We start from the raw sequence: 21607 nt of genomic DNA on the forward strand, positions 1-21607 counted from the left end.
ATCTCAGTTTGGAAAAGACTAAATCACATCAAGTATAAACCGCACTTGGAAAAGCATTAAGGCATCCTGATATAAACCTATTAGCTGCATGCAAGGAAATTAATCCCGTAGGTAACAAATACATGATGGTGGACAAACTCCTAGAAAATGGTGACTCTTAAAGGCAGCTTAGGGCCATGGCAGATAATCAGCTGGCAATGAGCTTCCCTAAAATTTAGTCTGATTTTTGGATCTCTAAGCAGAATGAATATGAACATGTGCAGCGAGCAGGGAAACAGTACTACCCCTGTGTGGAGAAAGCTGTAACTTCTGTGCCCCATTCAGGTATCCACATTTGAAAAAACAATGCTGGGAAACAAAAAGTGCTTCAGAAAAGAACTACAGGAATGAACAGTGGCTTGAAAATTCTGACTAACAAAAGGAAAAAGAATATATAAAACATTATTGTTCAAGGCTTTAGAACAGATTGTGAAGGTCTGAGTAATAGGCACCAAAGTCAATGGAATGCATCACACACTGAATTTAGAAATCAAGATAAACCTTTTAAGATATTTTCGGATAACTTATTTTATGCAGAGAAATTAATTAGAACCAGTCTATCTGTTTTCTACAAAACATGTAATGAACCCTCAAGGATCAGTAATGAAACAAAATAAAAGTTAATATAACAGCAAGCTGGAAGTGGAAATTTCTGCACTGGAGATGTGGGCTGTGCTGGGGAATCAGAATCCACAGAGTTGAAGAAGTTATGAGTAGAGTGTTTTAAGAATGAAACAAAGTTATTAGGTGATTTTGAATTTTTTTTTTTAAAAAAAGAAAGAAAAAGAATGTTAATGAATGTACTAATTACTATTACCCGCATTCAAGAAAATAATTCAGGTTGAAAGACGTGGAGGGAATCACCACTATGGACAGCAAAGAGATGGACAGCTTAAATGTTACGAAGTTAGAGTGACTTGTTTAGCACAGCAAAATGAAGTCTGAGAGTTGGATGTGATTGTATTCTATAAATATGTCAGATGAAAAAAAAGATATGAGAAAAACTATTTAAGCTGAAGAACAATTTTGACACAGCAACAAATGGACAAATACTGCATGTGGGAAAATCTGACTAAAATTTAGAAGAAAGTCTCTAACAAATACATTGATGGCTGTGAAACAGTCACTCAGCAGAAGTAGAGAGGAAAATTTTTCTAACTCATTCTAAAATAGAAATTGCTGAAAGTATTTACAGGACATGATGTCTGTGATAGTAGAGAACTGTACTGGATGACCTACATATCCATTTCCTGTTTTATGTCCATATGTTCCAACTTAATTTTTTCAAGAGATCACTTGGCTAATATCTGTAGTTACTTACAGGTGGAGATTTTTAACACCATAAGATTAACCATAAATGTAGCAGAAAAGGCAATGTACAGTGGAAAGGAAAATAACAAATTTAGATGAGCAATAAGTTACTTATTTTAATAATGAAGGTACATAGTGACTTCCAAAGCTGTGGGAGTAACAGGCTTAATAGAATCATAGCATCATTAAGGTTGGAAAAGACCTCCAAGATCATCTGGTCCAACCATTGCCCATAGCCACCACTATCACCCACTAAACCATGTCCCTAAGCACCACATCCAACCTTTCCTTAAACACCCCCAGGGATGGTGACTCCACCACATCCCTGGGGAACACATTCCAATGCCTGACTGCTCTTTCTGAGAAGAAATGTCTGCTCATTTCCAAACTGAGACTCTCCTGGAGCAACTTGAGGCCATTCCCTCTTGTCCTATCACTAGTTATCTGCGAGCAGAGGAAGACCCACACCTTCCTTTCAGGTAGTTGTAGAGAGCAATAAGGTCACCCCTGAGTCTCCTCTTCTCCAGACTAAACAACCTCAGTTCCCTCAGCCACTCCTCACAGGATTTCTGTTTCAGGCCCTTCACCTGCTTTGTAGCCCTTCTCTGCGCATACTCCAGGGCCTCGATGTCCTTCTTGCAGTGAGGGGCCCAAAGCTGAACACAGTACTTGAGGTGTGGCCTCACTAGAGCTGAGTACAGGGGGATGATCACTTCCCTGGTCCTGCTGGCTACACTATTCCTGATACAAGCCAGGATACTGTTGGCCTTCTTAGCCACCTGGGCACATTGCTGGCCAGTTAAGGACTTATAATTGTCCTTTCTTATTTCAGAAATATAAGTGTTGCAAGCCAACAGTACAGCATCATGTTATCAGAAGGCAGAATTACAATAGTAAAACTCAACATCATTTCTCCAGTTTTGGTACATAGTCAATCCCCACCTGTAGTGCAAAGACACCCAAAGTTTAGCTTGTTCTGTTGAAATAAATACAACATTACACGCTGGATAATAGATACAATAGGCATACACAGCATATATGCAATACATGTAACAGGCCAATGCCAGGACATAACATCAAGTTACACGAACATACTGGAAGTCATATCTTTTACATCCTTAACCCAAGCACAACACTAATTCTGACTGATCTTCAGTGAATAGGTTTCAACCAACTAATTAGAGCTCTGCTGGTACGCTTGTGCATGCAGAAGTTACCTATGTATGATCCAAGTTTAACATACAAATAGCTAGCTACGTGTTCATTTGGTCGTAGACTACTGATGTACAGGGTGAACAAACAACACACAGTTTAAAAAATATGGCATTAACTTCTGTGAATCATAATATTTCAGTGTATAAAATGATAGCTATTTTGTAAGTTATTTTGAGAATTTTTTTTGAAGTTTCCTTGCAGGAATTTGTCTTTGATTTTTACAGTGCAATGCTCTTGCAAAGCAGAACAGAGTAACTCCTCTTTTCATAGGCAACACATCCTACTCAAAATGATGCAGAGATTTGATTACAGGAGAAGCCAATAGCCTGTTAAAGTAAATGTAAGAGAAATCTATCTGTGGCACAACTCAGGCAACAAACCTTGTCCTGAACACTTGAAAATTTTGAACAATCTCTTCCATTTTTGGAGTAGAAGCATTGATTAATAACAGTAATTATAATAAAAATGTGAATTTCATTTTTGTTGTTGTTGTTTTTGTTGTTGTTGTTGTTTTTTCTTCTTTGCCTTCCCTTCTGTTCTTTTTGCTTCCCTTCCCTTTCTCTCTCTTCCATCAGGGTAGGAAGCTTGTTTAGTGATTGTAAGTGAGCCTTCCACTCCCAGCAAACACTTTGAACACACTCTGCAGCCAAAGTTGGTGAAGCGAGAGAGATGAGAAGGGGCAGTGATGATGGGAGGGAAGGCACCAAGCCGAGTTCTCACAAGAGGTTCAGCCACACAGCATCTGATCATTAATGTCCATCAAACATTTTGGCTTGTGTCCAGCTTGCTAAACAGAATGGTGTCATGGCAATAAAATGAAGGCCCCTGTGCTGATGCAGGCAGAAAGCCAAAAATTCTCATGTAGATTTCACTGCCTATCTGCCCTCTTAGTTTTCATTAAGGATGACCTGCCCTGCCACTAATTTTGACTACCTTATGCACACTGCACAACAAATAATGCTAAGCATGCAGTTGGTAGGATGCTGGGAGAGGTGAGATAAATAGCTCTTTGAAACTCTGTTTGCATAAAACATAAACAGGGATCACATTCTCCAGAAAGTTAACTATTAGGCCCTCGTCAAACAGCAGTGAAAGAACAAGTCAGAATATCTGAAATGCATTACTCCCCAAATGATGTTGAAACTTATCCTAGAATAGCAGGCTTATTTGTAGGAACATAAAATGAACTAGTTACAATGCTGTATCCTGGAGCCATGAATCAGAGAATGTAAATCTCTAAAGTGGTTATAGCACTGGGCTTAAAGCCTGTGAGATACAGGCAGATACCTTAAAATTTAAAGGTAATTTGGTTTTATCTATTTGAATCAAGGAAGGGTTTTTGTGTTCTCCCTTTTGTCCCAGACCCAGCAAAGTCTTATTACATGACTTGGCCACAATCACATTTAGTCATGCTAAGCATGTTCTGGAACACAGGGTGAGATGTGACATCACATACCTAATCTTTTCTTAAATATGTTACCTTTGAACATATTGACCTTTGTGCTGCTGTTCTGCATTATTATGGGGGAATTGTTTCTGAGATTATTAGGTCTATGACTTTTTAGACATTAGTATTTAAGACACAAGTCTCCAGAATTTTCTATCCTTATGAGTACACCATTTCCAAGAAAAGAACATTGTCAACTGGAAGCATAATATAAAGGGAGCTTATATATTTGCATAGAAATTGTTTGATTGCAAAGTCTCCAAGGTTTCTCTTTGAACTCAAGTATGTAAATTTAATAGAATTAAACAAAATACCCTGAAGACGACAGAAAGTAATGGTACTCAAGACAGGTTTAAAAATTGGCTTCCTCTTCCTTTACCTGGATCCTGGGCAGAATGTTAAAAGCATATTTAATTTCTGCTTTAGGTTTTCATTTCATAAACTCAGTTATTACTCAGTATCCTTTCTTTAAATAGATTTGTCTGTTTCAATTTATGGCATGTGCTGTCTCTGTGGAACTCAATGGTAAAACTGTACAGTCATTTATCTTCATTATTTTGTGCAGGATTTGGAAGAAGTAATCATATTAGCTCAGCAGATTTAAAAATAATAATCGTTCTAAAACACCCTGCATGAGCTGTTAATTGGAATAATATGCACTAAAGATAAACTATGTTTTTTTCTTGTTTGTTTGTTTGTTTGTTTTCAAGGATCCTAGACTCCCATCACAATAAAAATAAGAAACTGTGGCTGTTGCATCCATTTCATTTTCACTTTATTGATATAAGAAAAAGACCAGTCACTTTAATTATATTCTAATCAAAGTTATTATCCAGGATTCTTTTTCCTAATTAAACAAACTTAGCATAATTTCCTTTTCAAATTCTTTTTAAAAATCTCAATCTTTTTATTTTCTGTTCTTTTTTTCTTTTTTTCTTTTTTTTTTTAAATAATATCCAGTTGTCTCTGCATATGCACAATAAATGAAGAATATCAGTTTTGAATATTTGTGTAGATCTGATAAAAGTTCTTGACAAATTATCTGTTACCAATGTTACTTCAATTTACATCACAGACACTGGATATAGTAATGTTGTTGTCCAGATCAATATTTCTGAAAGAGAAGGTCAAGATCTATCCACATTGTAATATGCAATTTTGTCTGCCTATTTTTATTTGCACAATTATTGTGACTGCTTAACTAAAGAGAACAAGAGCAGATTCATCCTGAAGTCATTTTGGGTCTGGAAATCAAGCCTATTAAGGAAGGTGATAATTGAAACATACACTTACAACCTTTCAGTGTATATTATATTTTAAAGAATGAAAATTAGAGATTAACCTTAAGCAATTAAAAGAAAAATCAGTATGATTTTCAAAAATATCTGAGTTTTGTATAAGTCTTAAAGAGAATACTTACTTCCTTTTAAAACATTAAAAAGTTTTCATAATCAGAACTAGACAAGATTTCCAAATACCTGGAAGTACTTAGATCTATGTTTTTGGATGATGCCAAGCTGTGTGGTGTGTTTGACACATACAAGGGAAGAGATGCCATCCAGGGGGATCTGGGCCTATGTGGACCTCATGAACGTCAACAATGCCAAATGCAAAGCTGGGGCAATCCCAAACATGAAAACAGGCTGGGTGATGAATGGATTGCAAGCACCCCTGAGGAGAAGGACTTGGGGGTGTTGGTGAATGAAGAAATGAACATAAGCCAGCAATGCATGCTTGCAGCCTACAAAGCCATTACTGTGGGCTGCAGGAAAAGAAGAGTGGCCAGCAGGTCAAGGGAGATAATTCTCCCCCTCTCTCATGAGACTCACTCTCTTCTCATGAGACCCCACCTGGAGTGCTGCATTCAGCTGTGGGGTCCCCAGCACAAGAAGTACATGGACCTGTTGGAAAGTGTTCAGAAGAGGGCCACAAAGATGATCCTGGAGCACCTCTCCTGTGAAAAAAGGCTGAGAGAGTTGGGGCTGTTCAGCTTGGAAAAGAGGAGGCTTCATGGAGACCTTATAGCAGCCTTCTAGTATTTAAAGAGGGCCATACAGGAAAGACGGGGAGGGACTCTTTATCAGGGAGTGTAGCGACAGGGCAAGGTATAATAGTTTTAAACTAAAAGAGGGGATTTAGATTAGATATGAGGAAGAAATTCTTCACTAAGAGGGTGGTGAGGCACTAGAACAGGTTGCTCATAAGAGAAGCTGTCGATGCCTGGAATTATTCAAGGCCAGGTTAGATGGGGCTTTGGGCAACCTGGGAGACCTGTGCGAGGTGTCCCTGCCCATGCAAGGGGGTGGAGGGGGTGTTGGGGCTGGAATTATATGTTCTTCAAGGTTCCTTCCAACCCAAGCCTTTCTGTGATTCTATGATTCTGTTCAACTCTGAATGGGCAACCTTGCGCAGAACAGAAAGTTGATAAAATGAAACAGGAGGGAAACCACAAAAATATTAACAATTTGACTACATCAAATATGACTTCTACTATTTCTTAAAAACAAAACAAACAAACAAACAAACAAACAAACAAAAAACACCACATGATTACCATTGTAAAATGAAACCCTATGTTTCCACTTTATGCTGGTATTCTCTCAAATTACAGCTGCAGTAATAACCATGGAACAGTAATGCTTGTAGGTAAGATCCATGCTCTAGGCAGATTAATCCACATTTCTTATTTATACTGGATTTATCAAGTTTGAAATTCTAATAAGGAAATGGTTGAGTTCTGTGGGTACAGAAATTTGGGCTAAAATTTCCATGGAATATCAAATTTAAACTAACACATATATACATTTAGACATAATTTTTTTTTGTTGAGTGTGCTTCAACAATTGAACTATATGTTTGCCCCTTTGCAGTTCCTTTAGTCTCACTCCATCACTTTATTGTTTTTCTTCTCATGCTCATTGTCAAAAACCATAGTAAACTTCAGTGGGGTGACAGGGAGAGCTGTTATTCCAGTTGAAAAGAGGAATGATGATGCATGGGAAGCAGCAGTGAAGAGGTATTTGGCCTTCTCACATACTTGTTGTATTGCTCTAAGAGTATTTCAATAACTGATAATGATTACTAATTACAGCAGAGCTCTCCAGGGACAGACTCTATCAGTGTCCCTAAATGTATTTAACTGCTAAGTCCCTGCAGTTTCTTACAGATGAAGGTATACACTTGACTATTTTGATTTGCTATGTTTCACACATTAAATACTGTACAAAAAGTAAAAGCACAAATTTGCAGCTCCACACTCACAGGTCTTCAGATGACCTAGTGAAAGGAAGGCAGTGGTACGTTGTTGCACGGTTATTTTAGAGCATTTGTGGTATTAAGCTTAATGAGAAATACTTTTAATATCATATACCATGGGAAGAACACTGTTGTTGTTACTTTACTACTTCAGTAATTGTTCTTCATAACTTAGCTGCAAGCTGCATATGTTGTTACCGACATATTGGGGCAGGAGAAGGAAAGGGTGAGAGTAAACAATTTATGCAACTTTGTAGAGGAAAACAAAATGAGCCAGGGATGTAGCTGTGATTAGAACTGAAGAATTCACAGCTCATGGGATTGAGCAGTTAGGCAATGTTTATGGTGATACTGGGTATCAATTACATTGCATTAGTTGCATTAGTCAAGTGTATTGTAAATCACCTGAAACACTGAACTGTGCATACAGACCATCAGTGTGACTGGATGCCCCTGTAAATTTGCCTGTTTCCCCTCTGCACCCATTGCCTGTTATGGCTGAATTTAAAGTAATTTAAATTAATATTATCTCTCAGTGGTAGACACTGTCTCTTACACATGGCACAAATTTTCTAGGCTGCATGTTAGCTATAGTTTGCTAAAATCATCTTGGCATACCTGGTAAAGCTCTTGTCGATTTAAATAACAGCTACACTTTCCAATCTTGCTGCATAGTGTTACCATGTTCCAGTAATTATGTTCCAGTTCCACCTTGGTCCAATTGTTTCAGACTCTTTAAGTAAATGTTTCATATTAATCCCTTCTCTGATTGTAGAGTTACTCACCATTGAAATAGCAAGTCTCCTGCTATGTTCAAAATAATGCTCAGGCCTTCAAGCACAGAGCTTTAAATTCCTTTTCGTCCAGTCTGCTACAGTGGAAAGAGGTGTGAGCACTGGAAGACTAGGCATTTCCTGATCTGTTTAACAGACAGGAGGATAAAAGGAAGAAGTAAAAATTGGCTTCTGACATCAGAAGTTCTTCTAACTACTAGCTTCCTTCTGTGGTGTTATTTGTTTGACAGTTGCTTATTAAAGGACATTGAAACAGTCTTAGATTTAAAGTATACTGATATATTTAGGGATATAGGGATGTTTGGGATTTTGTGCACTGTATTGCTTAAGATTTTTGAGCTATGTCACAGAGAAATTGTAATACTACAGACTTGTAGAGAAATTTATACATAAGTTATAGAAAGAAGAAGTTCTCTGAGACCATAGGTAAAATCTAAAAGAAACATGAATGTAGACTTTTTTTAGCTTCCAACTTCTATTAAAACTATCAAATTTCTATTAAGAAATCAAGTAAAACTAGGCAACAAAAGAAAAGAAAGAAGGAAAAACAGTCAAAGGTGTTTGCTTTAAAATTTCATTGAAATTTAGGTTCAATGACTTGGCACTGCTGTGCAAAATAACATTTTTCAGTCTCATTTTTTTTTCTTGCAGAATGACATCAGTACCTCAGGGCAGTTTTAAAGGACACTTAGAATGATGATGTATTCTGATTGACAATGAACACACCTACTTGATACATCAGGAAGGACTGGCCATCAAGTCAATGAAAATGTATTTTTAGATTCATACAAATTAAGCTTTTCTTCTTTCCTTCAGAATCTTTTTCTCTTCCCCATGCAGTGCACTTGGACGTACCAAGCATGTGTACCCTTACAGTTTCACATGACAGCAGACACAGAAGATACACTCTGATGTCCACCTACCATTCTGATGCCGTTCTCAAAAGCCTGACGTGCTAGAGAAGCAGGTCCATCCACAGTCTTACCGTCGTCATCAGGCCCCCAGCTGGCACTGTAGATGTGGATGTGCTGGGGATTAAGGCTCAGAGACTTTGCTTCTACCATGTCTGTCACATCTCCATCCAGCATCCGTACACCTTCAGGATGAAAGATACAATGAATAGGACAACCAAACTCAACCAAACTGTTTTTTTTTTTTTTTTTTTTTTTTTTTTTTTTAATTCCACAGAGAGAACTGTTGTGTAGGTTATTGGAATGAACGATCACAAGGATTTTTAGTGTGGAAAAAAAATCTCTTTGGATATGTGTTTCTCCAATGAAAAAAAAAATAGTTCCATATGAAAAAATACAGAATGGAAATAGTATTACAGTCTTTCTTTGAGTTTTCAAAGCTATTTACTTAGTTTATCCACTGTACAACTTTCAAAATTTAACATCAAATTTTTATGCTGAAAACTTCTTTTAAAAGAACTTGAACAGTGAAATGTTTGTGTTTCATTTGAAGATACAGTATATGATTTTCTTTCTCCTTTTATACAGCAGTGAAACTGCAGCATTCAGTTTGAGACTTTCACAGTCCTACATATGCTAATAGGCATAAAAATAAGATCTCTGTTGACAGGTAAACATGGAAATGAATATTCCTTCATTTTATGAGGCTGCAAAGAAAACACTGGGAAGAAAGCTCATGTGTACAGATACATGAGTATACACAGTAGCAAGGCAACTTCAGGAAGTCACTGTCAAATATCCAATGTGCCACTTTATTCAACCTGAAACTACAATATTGTGAACATCCTCTTCTGTGAAGAAGCTTTTGTATAGTACAGTCTGAAATTTTTGTGCTAAAAAAATCTATTCACATGGATTTTGATAAGACAATGTACCAGCCCTTCTAAAGTGAATGGTATCATGATATTTTAAGATCAGTAGAATAAGTAAGGCTTAAAACTGGTAACTAAAGAAACTTTTGACTATGATGATTTTGACTGAAGTTAAGCTCTGACTGTCTGACTGAGAAAACCACCATAACCAGTCTTAGCCTAAATAGGGAAGAACACCTTCATACAGTTAGTGTGACATTTGATCAAAGAGATCTTAAATATTATACCATAATTAGCATATAACTGTAAAGAGTAATGATCACTTCCACAATTAACTAGTTTGAAGCTTTTTCCCCTTTAAAAGACAACTGCTATTTTAAAGCTAAATTTACATATTTTAATTACAGACACATTCTACTTTGGTCATGAGTTCAGACTGCAGTAACTTGAGTGTTTACCAAGACCTTAACTTTCAATTAACAAAAGGTATAGGGGCTGCTTTGTTGATAGAGGGTCCTTTTTTTTTTTTTTTTTTTTTTTTTTTTTTCCCCCTCTCACTCTAATTGACTCAAAAATGAAAAGTGATCATATTTCTAAGTTCACACAAAAGCTGCCCATGTTTTGTGAGATAATAAACTTGTCCAAACAGTGATCTCACTATGAACTTTACTTTATAAAAAAGCCATTAAAACAACTTTGGGAATCTCAGGTTTTATTTATCTTCCTCAGCAGAATCTCAGAAAATTAATGATGGGTGGAAGCTATGTTCTCATTTCTTTCAAGCACATTAAAATATACTTCATTCTAAATAAATACAATAAAAGGTAAACCACATTTGAGATAAGGAAGATAAGACTTCCCTTTATGCTTCTGTGACTATATAGCAAGCCTAAGTTATACAGCATTCACTTGGTGAACAGTAACTCCTAATGCTGCCATGGCATTTGAAATAATTCATACTAATTTTCTTAGGTGATGGCGAAGTGGTCAAAAAAACTATATAGACAATGTCGTGCCTTAGGTCTTGCTCCGTTCTGCCAACAACTGACAGACATGTTTCAAGTGTAACTTTGATCAATGGGTGGCTCATTAGCTATTAAAAAAATCCTTTTTTTTTTCTCTCTCTCCCCTCCATTTCTTTTTCTTTTTCTTCTTATTCTTCTGCTTCTTCTTCATCCCCACCCCCCCAAATGTCTGGAGGAGTTAATTTTGCCAATCACAGTACCTCCAAACTGCTTTTGGCATGTGGTGATAGTGCAACAAAAGCTGTCCAGAAGGCAATTAGCAGACTGTGTTTCCAGACTGTTCCACCTAAGACTTTAGAGCTCTGTAAACTTTTTCCAGTATTTGCAGTAAGTGCCAAAATGTAAGTGGCATTTTAGTCAGAACAAACTTTTAGCATATCGCAGGAAACATGCAAAACTGAGCTGAAAGAAAGTTTTCTTCTAAAATGTTTGTTTTTAATCAGAATCTGACTTAAGCTTAAAGAAACAGCTGAACTAATTCCTCGTCAGCTGAAGACAATCTACATCTGTTGTGCTGTAACTCAGTGTAACTGTTTTCCCGTCAGGATTCCAGTCCAGCCAAGTAACTAAGCACCCAAATCCCTGCAGATGCTTTGCAACTTCCACAACCAGTCTGCAGCAATAACAACAGGATAACCATCCCTTCCTATGAAAAGCCTCATGGGCTCTGTAGGTGGTAATTTGTTGTATGTGCATATTACGGAGGGTCACACATTAAAAAAAATTACCCCTTTTGTGCATTGGTTTGTCTTTTAATGAAAGGGGCCTGTGGCTGAGCTAAGTACAAACTACAGGCACATTGCATAATTTTTTTACAAGAAACATCCCACAAGCTATAAAAGAACTGAAGGTCCAAATCATTTTTTTTTTTTTTCTCAGATTTTTCTATCTGTGGATTAAGTCCCCACTCATACCATTTTAAGAGAAGGTTTGGACTTTTAAAGGATCTTCTTTTTGACGTGCTTTGTCAAAGATTTGTCAGAGATTCTTAAATGTGTGGGAATGAATCAAGGAGTGCAAATACATTTAGAAGAAAAGTGACCATTACTCGTGGATAACTTGTTAATGACTTTCCATCACAGAGGTCATTAATTGGATTTGCTCAGCTGCTGGTATTTGATGGAAAGGATTTATTTTTCCCTTTGCTTTATTTCCTTGCTATCTTTTATGTCACCAGAGATGCAGCAATTCCCATTTTGATTTGAGGTAAAGAATACTCATCTTGGCAGAACAAATTCAACATCACCACTGGCAGGTGCTACTCTATGTAAGAAAAATGTAACTGCGTTACCTTGACTCTAATTTCTTCTCCAAAAAGGCCAGAGGAGGGTCTTTAAATCCATGGGAAATAAGTGAACTGAACACTAGTTCAGCATAATATGATTCAATATTTTTACACTCCATCTGGCCTGTGGAGAGGGAACACAACCACTGCATATTCACATGTGTAGCTTATGGCTTTTCTGAGGGAAGGAAGAGAGGCAGGCTAAATACAGGTTGGCAGCTAAATTCCTACATATAGACACCTGGTGGAAGGGAAAACTCAACCTCCCTTCCCAACATCCTGAAACTCTCTCTGGCCTCTGATTTTCTGCAGATTGTCTGCTGAGGCCTTATTTTCAAATGCTAATGATTTTTAAAGACAGTACATTATCATACTGCCACTATAGTATTTTTTGTCTTTCTTTAAAGAGTGATGTTCATTCTCGCTGTGGGAGTGAGTGCTCCACAGAATTATTGGGCTGAAGAAAGAGAATAAAATTTTTACTCAAGTTAGAACAGTGAAATTTCTTGAAGTCTATTATATTCTTAGCATAAAATAAGTAAACACATTATGAAAAAGGCACACAGTCTTTGCTCTTCACAGAAATTGTGTTCATACCATGTCCCTCTGAAGCACTTTATACTATATTTAGAAAAACCTGTGATTCTGCTAATATGCCTGTTGTTGTTCTTGTTGTTTTTCTAAAATATTGTTATTGGACATTCCTAATGGTGAATAAATAATAGCCCATTAAGAAGCCACTGTTAATAATGGAGAGCTTCCCAAGCACATGCCCAGGCTGTCACAGACTGTGTGAATATCCAACTCACAAGTTAAACTTTTACTCCAGAAGTCACCTTTTATTTTTATCAGTTCACTAACTCTCCTCAGATGCTGGTTTGAATGCAGTAAATCTGTTCATAGCTGCTAGTACATGATTGAATGCCATGCCAACATGAGACAATCTGTTCATCTGCCACAAGCTCACTTGGCCAGTTCAAACTTTTTAAAGCCTTCTGACAGGGTAACTTTGTGCAGGAAGGCTGTTCATCTACATCACTCTAGTCATATGCTAGGTCAGGTATTGTCTACCCTCTTGAAGCCATCAGGAAAACAGAAAGGTGCCATTAAGTTTCCATTGTGTGCTTTGGCTAATGTGAAATGCAGTTGTGATCACATTTGATTTGAATCAAACTTTTACCAACCCAGTAGAGAAGAGATACAGTATTAATTGTGGAAACAGCCCCAGCCCTGTCTGCTTGTATTTTTTAACTGTCCGCTACTGCATATTTAAGTAAACACATTTCTGTTTTCACACATGGGCTGTATTTTAGAACAGTAAATCAACAGTTAATGAGTTTGAGCTGTAGGTCTTTGTACTGAAAGCCAATATACCAATACCATGTTTTCATCAAAAATACACGATGCAACCTTACTTGAAGCATTACAATCTGGCTCAGGCAGGCTACAGCCTAGAAGACATGTAGATGACATCTTGGCAGTCTTTTCCAGTTGCCAAAGGTGTTGACCAGCCATGGGTTAAAAACTGATAGAATTGGAACCTCTTGGCTGAACAGAGCAAAAAAGGTATTACCAGATTTCACACTTTAGACAATAATCTGACTGGTCACAGGGGCCAAAAGAAGATTCTCTCCAGCCACAGCCAAGTAACACAACAAAGTATTAAGTTTTCACATTGTTTTCTTTGAGAGCAACATGCAAATATGTGTACTTTTAGTTCTGATTTGTCAAAGCTCATTACCTGGATCTCATGATCTGCGAGAAAACCCGGATATCAAAGTTCTAGGTTTTGTGTTTTCATGGAAGATCTCACTTCCTATGTTCCTGTGTGAGAGGCAGTGTTCCCAGGAGCACTGGAGAAGTGTCACCACAGACAAACTCCTTCAGTACTGGTCTTTAACTACCACCCTAACACTGCAATTTCCTTGTTAACACAGCTAAGTTTGTTAACCATACAAATCTCCTTCTCTTCTTCTCTTGTTGAGAAAGGTCTGTATGTGGCATTTAGCACAAATGCCTCTTTGGTTACTTTTTTTTTTTTTTTTTTTTTTTTTTTGTGGTGGGAGATTGTTTCACATACCTCCAATCTTGGCATTAAAGGCGATTCCCACTGTGCAGTGTGAGTTGTTTGCAGTGGCTGCCACTTCTCCAGCACAACGGGTTCCATGCCTAGAGTCAGACAAACATTTTTTCAAGTAAGCACAGACTGTTGGGATTTACAGGCATTGGCTTTGCTCATTCTCAGGTGCTAAAAGTGCAACTATCCACAATGTCCTGCACTATTTAATGACCCATAGTAATTTATACTCATATTACAATATTCCTCTGAATGCATTCTAACATTATTATTACAATCATCTTAACCTGCTCTTGGCAGGGTTTCTAGCTATTGGAAACACACATAATTTGTAGCAAAGACATAAAAAGATAATACATAATCCCCTGTAATAAAAAGAAGTCTCAGACACCAATTCTTAATTTTGAACCAATACTTAGGTTATAGACAGAATTTTTGTCCTGAATTCTCCCACAGTCTCCTCATGTTGCTAGCATGTGTCTTACTATATAGTGTCCAGTGAGCACCCTCAGCAGCTACAGCATGTGCCACACTTTTCCATGAAGATGAGACTGTTACAGTGTCCATACTGCTCTTCACAGCCATGCTGAAGACATGTAAGTCAGGTATGCACAAAGCTGCCATATAGGCATGTTCTGGTCATGTCTTGGTCTAACCCTGCAAACCTGCAAACCAGGACCTGAAAAACCGGCTGGCAGCATAGTTATACATAAGATCTATGCCATGTGCCTGGGAGCTGGGCTGCAGAAGTAGTATCTTAACAAGCAGCTGAAGGTGAATGCAAAACCTCTGGTGGTTGCTTACACCCCTCCTCACTGTGCAAGGCTAGTGTGGGATGTCTTGCCTAACCTTGATCCATGCTCTCTACAGTATGACGGTGCTCATTCATATGCCTGCTATGGTAGGAAAGCTGTTCCTGCTTTTTGTGATTTTTGCCTGCAATAATCACCCTTCACAGGGTGATTTCCATGAGTAAGTTTTCTCTCATCCTTGTGCAATTAACCATATCCATTGCATAAATGTAACACAACCAACAACGAACAGACAGGGAACTTTAGATTGTTGCTGTGGACAGAAGATAAAGAGTTTCAGACCAGAGAGGAAAAGAGATGGGAAGTTTATGAGATGAAGACAGATAACATGGCTTGGGTAGCCACAAAGTAAGAAGTTTAAAAAGTCAATGCAAAAAATAGATAACAACGTGGCTAGCACTTCAGAGCAGGCGAAGTGAGGTCAGTTGTGTACACAGGCACTCTTCTGCTAGTGGTGGTTGACAGACTGCTTACATAGACATCTGGAGAACATGGGTGTTGTTTTTGAGCTAAGGTTGACGCCCACGTTACAGACAAGAATCGCAGTTGCTTTCTCTTGGTACAGCTTGTTTTCAGTAGAGTCATTCCTTATTTCCATATTATTAGTGTAACTTTTTCCCCTTAACCTTTCGAGACATTTAGATGAGAAACACTATGACAACTTGTTTGGAATGGCTTAATGTAAACCAAGAACAACAACCAATAGACATGACTAGGAATTAAAGTGAGGAAACAAAAAAAGAAGCAATAGAAGTGATCAACACTAACTTCTTAGAATTTCAAACAAGACAATTCAATTTAATTCAATTTATCAGGTAAGTTATATATATATATTCTATGAAGAAAGTGTAATCTTTAGTTGCAAAACCTAAGTGACAAGTGGCATGTTGATGAATCCTAATGCTGGATTAAGGTTTCACAACTCTGTGCTTCTTCTCAAATCTCTTCCTATTAATCTATTCACAATTCATCATCTAGTTGCCAAACTCGATCAGAGGTGTTTTTTTAAGACTTAATTTGAAGTTTATTTTTCATATGAAGCATAATTTTCAAGCCTGTTTTTCTTCATTAGAAGATTGATGGTCTAACTGAAAGTGATATAGCAATTCTTGTAGATAACTAGTGATAGGACTAGAGGGAATGTCCTCAAGTTGTGCCAGAGGAAGTCTAGGTTAGAAATTAGGAGACATTTCTTCTCAGAACGTGTTGCCCAGGAAGTGGTGGAATCACTGTCCCTGGGGGTGTTTAAGGAATGGTTATATACGGTACTCAGACATGGTTTAGTGGGCAGTATTGACGGTAGGGGGACCAGATGGCTTTGGAGGTCTTTTCCAACCTTAATGATTCCATGATTCCATTATTGAATTATTTTCAAAAATCTGAAGTCAATTTGAGAATCACAGATAAAAATGGGTTTTGAAAAGATCCTTGTTTATTTTCAAATAACATTCAAGTAGTGTTTCAAATATTTTTCAAATAATGTATTTGAAGCAGCGTCCATCTAAAATGAATTCATATTTAAAGGAAAATGTTGGTCTTAAGAGTTATCTTTAAGACACATGATTCCCAAATTTCCTCTTCCTGCCTGATGACTTTGTTAGGTCTCACAGGTAAGTTTAGAAGTGTTATAACTCAGACATCAAAGCAGAGATTACTATAATCACTCACATCACTCTGGTGCATATGTTTTATTAACAAATCACAGCCTGCCTGGTGAAATGCACATGGCTGGGATGCTGTTTCCCATATACAGGCTGTGTAGGCAAGAAACCCCTCCTGGGTACCAAGCTTGGAAACAGCATGAAAGGGAAGTTATGGGAGAAAGGTTTTTCAGCTGAGAAAGGGGACAGGTAAAGCCTACACCTGAAGGAGGGAGGCTGTCTGAAAAATAATGGAAGAAACAGCTTGAGTTTCTCTATGGTTCACAGAAGAGTACACGGATACCTGCTGCTTTGTTAATCATATCCAGTGAGCACCAACAAAAGCTTAGATTTCCACTGGATCACCAAAAAGACCCTGTTCACTCCAGGGCTAGTTAATGTTTGTAGATGGGAAACAGAGGGCATGTGTGGTGGGTGTGGAGGGAGCAGAGCATAACTGCCCCTTCAGCAACCCACAGTACCATGGGATTAAATGTGATGTGAAACCATACCACAAATTCCATCCAAAGTGGAAGAGGCCACAGTGGTAAGCATACTTCTAACTTCTGTAAGAAGTAGCCAAGGCTTTACCAGTGGCATGGAGGTATGATGACACTTATTGAATTAAAGAACAGTATGAAATTTCATGTAAAGTTCTGGTAGAATAAACCATATTCCAGAGAGAACTATATCTTTGGACAAATATGCAAGTTAAATTAACTTTGCTGAATATTTCAGTCTTCTTCACGCATTGGAAAATCATTCTTTTTATCATAACTTTAGTAGAGTAATGGTAAAAATTTATTTTGTAAGCAGATTTTTATGTTAGACCCTTGCTTCTCTGCCAAGTTTATTGCTAATTGCATTCCACATTTATAAGGGAAATGACAAAATTAAAAGTTGTTTTATTCATTTCAAGGTCATGTATAAAATTGCATGTCTCACAATCAGCTTCCCACTGTGTGAATTAATCATATATGCAACTCAATTTATTTTAATATGTTATCTTTTATGGGTCCTTTAAGCAATATTTCAATTATGCTGTGAAATGAAAGACTTTCTAAAAATCTGCATAAAGTTCTTTATGTATTGCTTTTAGCTTTTTCTGTTCTAGGTTTTGCTTGAGGTCTACCCTTTGGCATAGACCCTGAATTCTGCAATCAAAATTAGTAAAGCCTTCTCATTAATCACTACAATAATTTGTTAATTAGATAAACAAATACGATGAAACTGATCCTTAAGTCTTAGGACTTAAGCAGACTTAGCAGACTTAGCAGACTTAGGTCTGCTTTTGAGCTATGAGAACTTCTACTGAGAATGAAATCCCTAAAATTTCAAATTACAGACAGGTTATAGGTTAGCATGTTATAGGACTTAATCACTAACTAGATGTGAAACACTTAAGGTGCTTTCAAGCTAGCAGTTTTTACGAATGTGTATATTTCAAAACACAGCAATCTCCTATCTATGTGGGATGTCTGCATCAAACACAACTTCTTTAAAAAGTTGAGGCAGTCATAGAAGAAAGCATGACTACTCTTCTACAAAGGCCTATCTTGATAAACTTTAAGGGTTGATGCTTCATTTCACTGGTTCCCTTGGCAGCTTATGTTGGACGGAAATAAGTTCCCAGGCTATTAAACCACACTTTGAAGAGACACTCCACTGAAAGGTTTTGCACTTGTCCTTTGTCTTAATGTCAGTGTGATGTAGTATCACAGAATAGAAACATGAAAGAATGCTTGGTTATGAGACATTCTGCCCATCTACAAAGGGGTCTTCTACCTAGAGTATGTAAGAAAGAAAAGGAATGGAAAGAAGGAGAGTTTTCTTTTATTTGTTTCATAAGGAGAGATGTGAAAAATTGCTATTCAGACAAGATTTGGGCTCAAGAGGCCATCAGGTAAAAGACAGATGTCACAGATGTTATCTTCAAAACAAAAACCTATAGTTAGATGCTTATAAATTTGGCTAGCACTTCCTACCATATAACCTATTCCTTATATGATTCTGATTACATGCTTTAGATAATTCTTCTATTCAGGCAACTATGTAAAACTTTTTCAAAAATGTATTTATTTTCACTTTTGTCTGTGATAGACAGAACACAAAGAACAAATGAAATATATAGGCAATTCAGATTGATTTTCATCTCTTTTTATAAAGGGAAAATTTGTCAGTCTGTCACTAAAAACTTCAGTAACATGTCAAAGACCCGTGCAAGAAGACCTTAGTAAAGACGAATTCTCTACCTTATGATGCCCTCACTATTACAGGGAGAAAATGAAATAAATTGTCAAAGAGATACGCTTCTGTGAATAGATGTATGTCACTTTTTTATGCTGCGTGCATGAATAGTGCTAGAGCACCGGTAGAGTAAAGGAGCTTTTGATGGCTCTCTAAGAATAGGACAAGCATGAGAAATGTAATAGCTACTCACAATACTGTTATACAATGTGACTTTTTTTCAGCACCAGATTTTCTCTGAGACATGAACAGGTCAATATTTCAGGAAAGGGATGAAAAGAAAACAGGTGCATGTTTTGTGATTAACTATCACTCCCCATCTCACCAGCATATTATTTACACATAAGACATCTATATTTCAATTATCAGTCCTGATTTGCCTTTAAAAAGAGGAGGAAAGTGTAAGGCACCAGGAACATCTTTAAAATAAAAGTTGATTAACAGCTTGCCTCTGAAAGTTTACAATAAGCAAATATTCAGAGTTAGTGAAGACAGCTACTGATAATTTGAAAATCCCTTTCCACATAAATTGGCTCTGCATTTCAGAGTCTCCATCTCTGACAGCTATTCACTGAACTCCACAAACACTCTGACCATGCATTTATTTGCCGTATTTTATTCTTCTGGAGTTCACCAAGTATTTCAGAACACAAAAAGCTCAGGGGACTGGAGGGTTTAAAGCCCTTCTGCTTTTCATGACACTAACATTACAGTCCAACCCACTTCAACCTGTCACTACTGAGTCTTTTCAGAATGGGAACTTACGGAAAAAAGAGTTTCAGAGAAATTCAATGCAAGCCCATCACAAACATCCCTGGACATACCAGTAATTTACTGAAGTTTTCTAAGAGATATTTATATTTCTAAGACCACAGGAATGAGCTTGTAAAGAAATACAATACAATACAATACAATAAACAAACAGTGGTTTGTTTGTTTCTGTCAGAGGAAATGTTGACAGAAAACAGCATGTCCTTTGCAAGTTCTGTGCTGCACATGCTGTGAGTGGATATCAAATAATTGTAAAATGTTAGAATAGATAGTCTAACAGTTTAGACAATGTAATGTACATTTTAATGTGATGTGCTTGAACAGTTGCTCCTTTATTTTTGATAAAACAGCTTCCTTTCTCAGCATAATTACATAATAACCATATTACCTATGCGTGGAATCCCAAGGGTGGAATGTGTAATGTGAACTAAACAACCATTAACTAGTCAGAGATTTCTCTTCTAGTTAACAAAATTCTAAATTTTACATGGAATATATTTTAAAAGAAATGGAAAATTACAGGATTAAATTAACTTTATGGGTGCAGCTTTATCCAAATCTGAAGTTTTTATCCAGTGAAGTTCTGATCCTATTACTTTAGTGAGGTATTGTTGTCTCACTAAACTTGAAAACTAGTTTACACATGGTAAAATGGACTGAAAACTGTAATTACCATGGAGTGTCAATAGGAACTACATAGTTGCCACTATTTCCAGGTCTAGCTGCAGGTAATATATAACTTTTTCAAATCTAAATGTCTATAGTTACATTTGCATCACGGACAACTGAATTCAAACCTCTGTGGAGAGAGAAGAAAGGAATGTTAGGTAGCCACTGTTATGGGTAAGAAAATGTGGAAATTGATTATTATTTTTTTAAATCTTAGTTGAAGTTTCAAGTGCTTCCAAAGTCCTCTCTTACACTGGAATATATTTGTAAATGAGAATATGTGATATCTGAGACACCGCAATGTGTTTTAACAACAATCGTCAGAAATGCATTGTATCAGAAATGAATGTTACTGAATTCTGGAGTAATGTCTTATGTAGTGCAGAAGAAATCCTAGGCTGGGATGTTGTTCTGGGAATATCTAAAAAAGAGATATAAAGAAATTTACAGAAGTTAAAAGTATGGGCATAGAAAACCCAATCTTTAAAACACAATCCGCTACAACTGAAAAATAGTAAGAATAAAGCTATTTCATGAAGGGGATATATTTGGATAATAACAGTGGAGAAAGAAATGAAAGAGTAAATGTGAAAAACAAGTTACAGACATCTTCAATGTGAGATATCAGGAGAAATGCCAAAGACTCGGGTGTTACATCGCACAGACAGGATCCTGTTTGTGAGCATCAAGCACGGTGTTGTAATGTGGTTACAGCACAGGACTGGAAGCTGGCTTGAGTCAGGGTCCCAAGGCTAATGACTTTTTGCATGATTATGGGAAATTACTTAAAGAGTAACTTGAAAATAACTCATCTATTTCTCACAAATAAATCAATGACGACAGCATTAAAACAAACCCATGGAACACTTCACATCTCATACACTCACATCTTAAATTTAACAGCAGTGATCCTGCCCTGCCACTCTCTCTACATTTGTTTTCTATTAGCAGCAGACAGCTAATTTGTTGTAAGTGTGAAGTTCTGATGTAAGCCCAGCAAAGGACTGTGGTTCTACAACATTAATTACCATTTTACAGTTTGTTTATGTGACTGAGCAGATGAATCTGAATGTATAAAACAAATATGCCTTTTTTTTTCCTTTCTTTTCCTTTCTTTTTTTCTTTTTCTAGTAAAGACAAAACAAACAACCAAATCAGTAACTAATGTATTTAGCCCAGTGTAGTTTTACATATTAAAAAAAATTATATACATATTTACTGATGTCTGATGTTTTAA

General features: G+C 36.9%; 1 protein-coding gene across 1 annotated transcript in view; it reads right to left on the reverse strand.

The window, feature by feature from the left end:
• LOC118155839 (proprotein convertase subtilisin/kexin type 5-like) overlaps positions 1–21607 on the reverse strand; it is a 197337-nt gene that overhangs the window by 80292 nt on the left and 95438 nt on the right. Inside the window, exons 6-7 of the mRNA XM_035309402.1 lie at positions 14235–14323; positions 8985–9157 (exon numbers count right to left, since the gene is read on the reverse strand). Of these exons, the coding sequence (XP_035165293.1) occupies positions 8985–9157; positions 14235–14323 (262 nt within the window). The remainder of the gene's footprint in view (positions 1–8984; positions 9158–14234; positions 14324–21607) is intronic.

This window comes from Oxyura jamaicensis, chromosome Z (genome assembly GCF_011077185.1).
Source record: "Oxyura jamaicensis isolate SHBP4307 breed ruddy duck chromosome Z, BPBGC_Ojam_1.0, whole genome shotgun sequence".
Lineage (NCBI taxonomy): Eukaryota > Metazoa > Chordata > Aves > Anseriformes > Anatidae > Oxyura > Oxyura jamaicensis.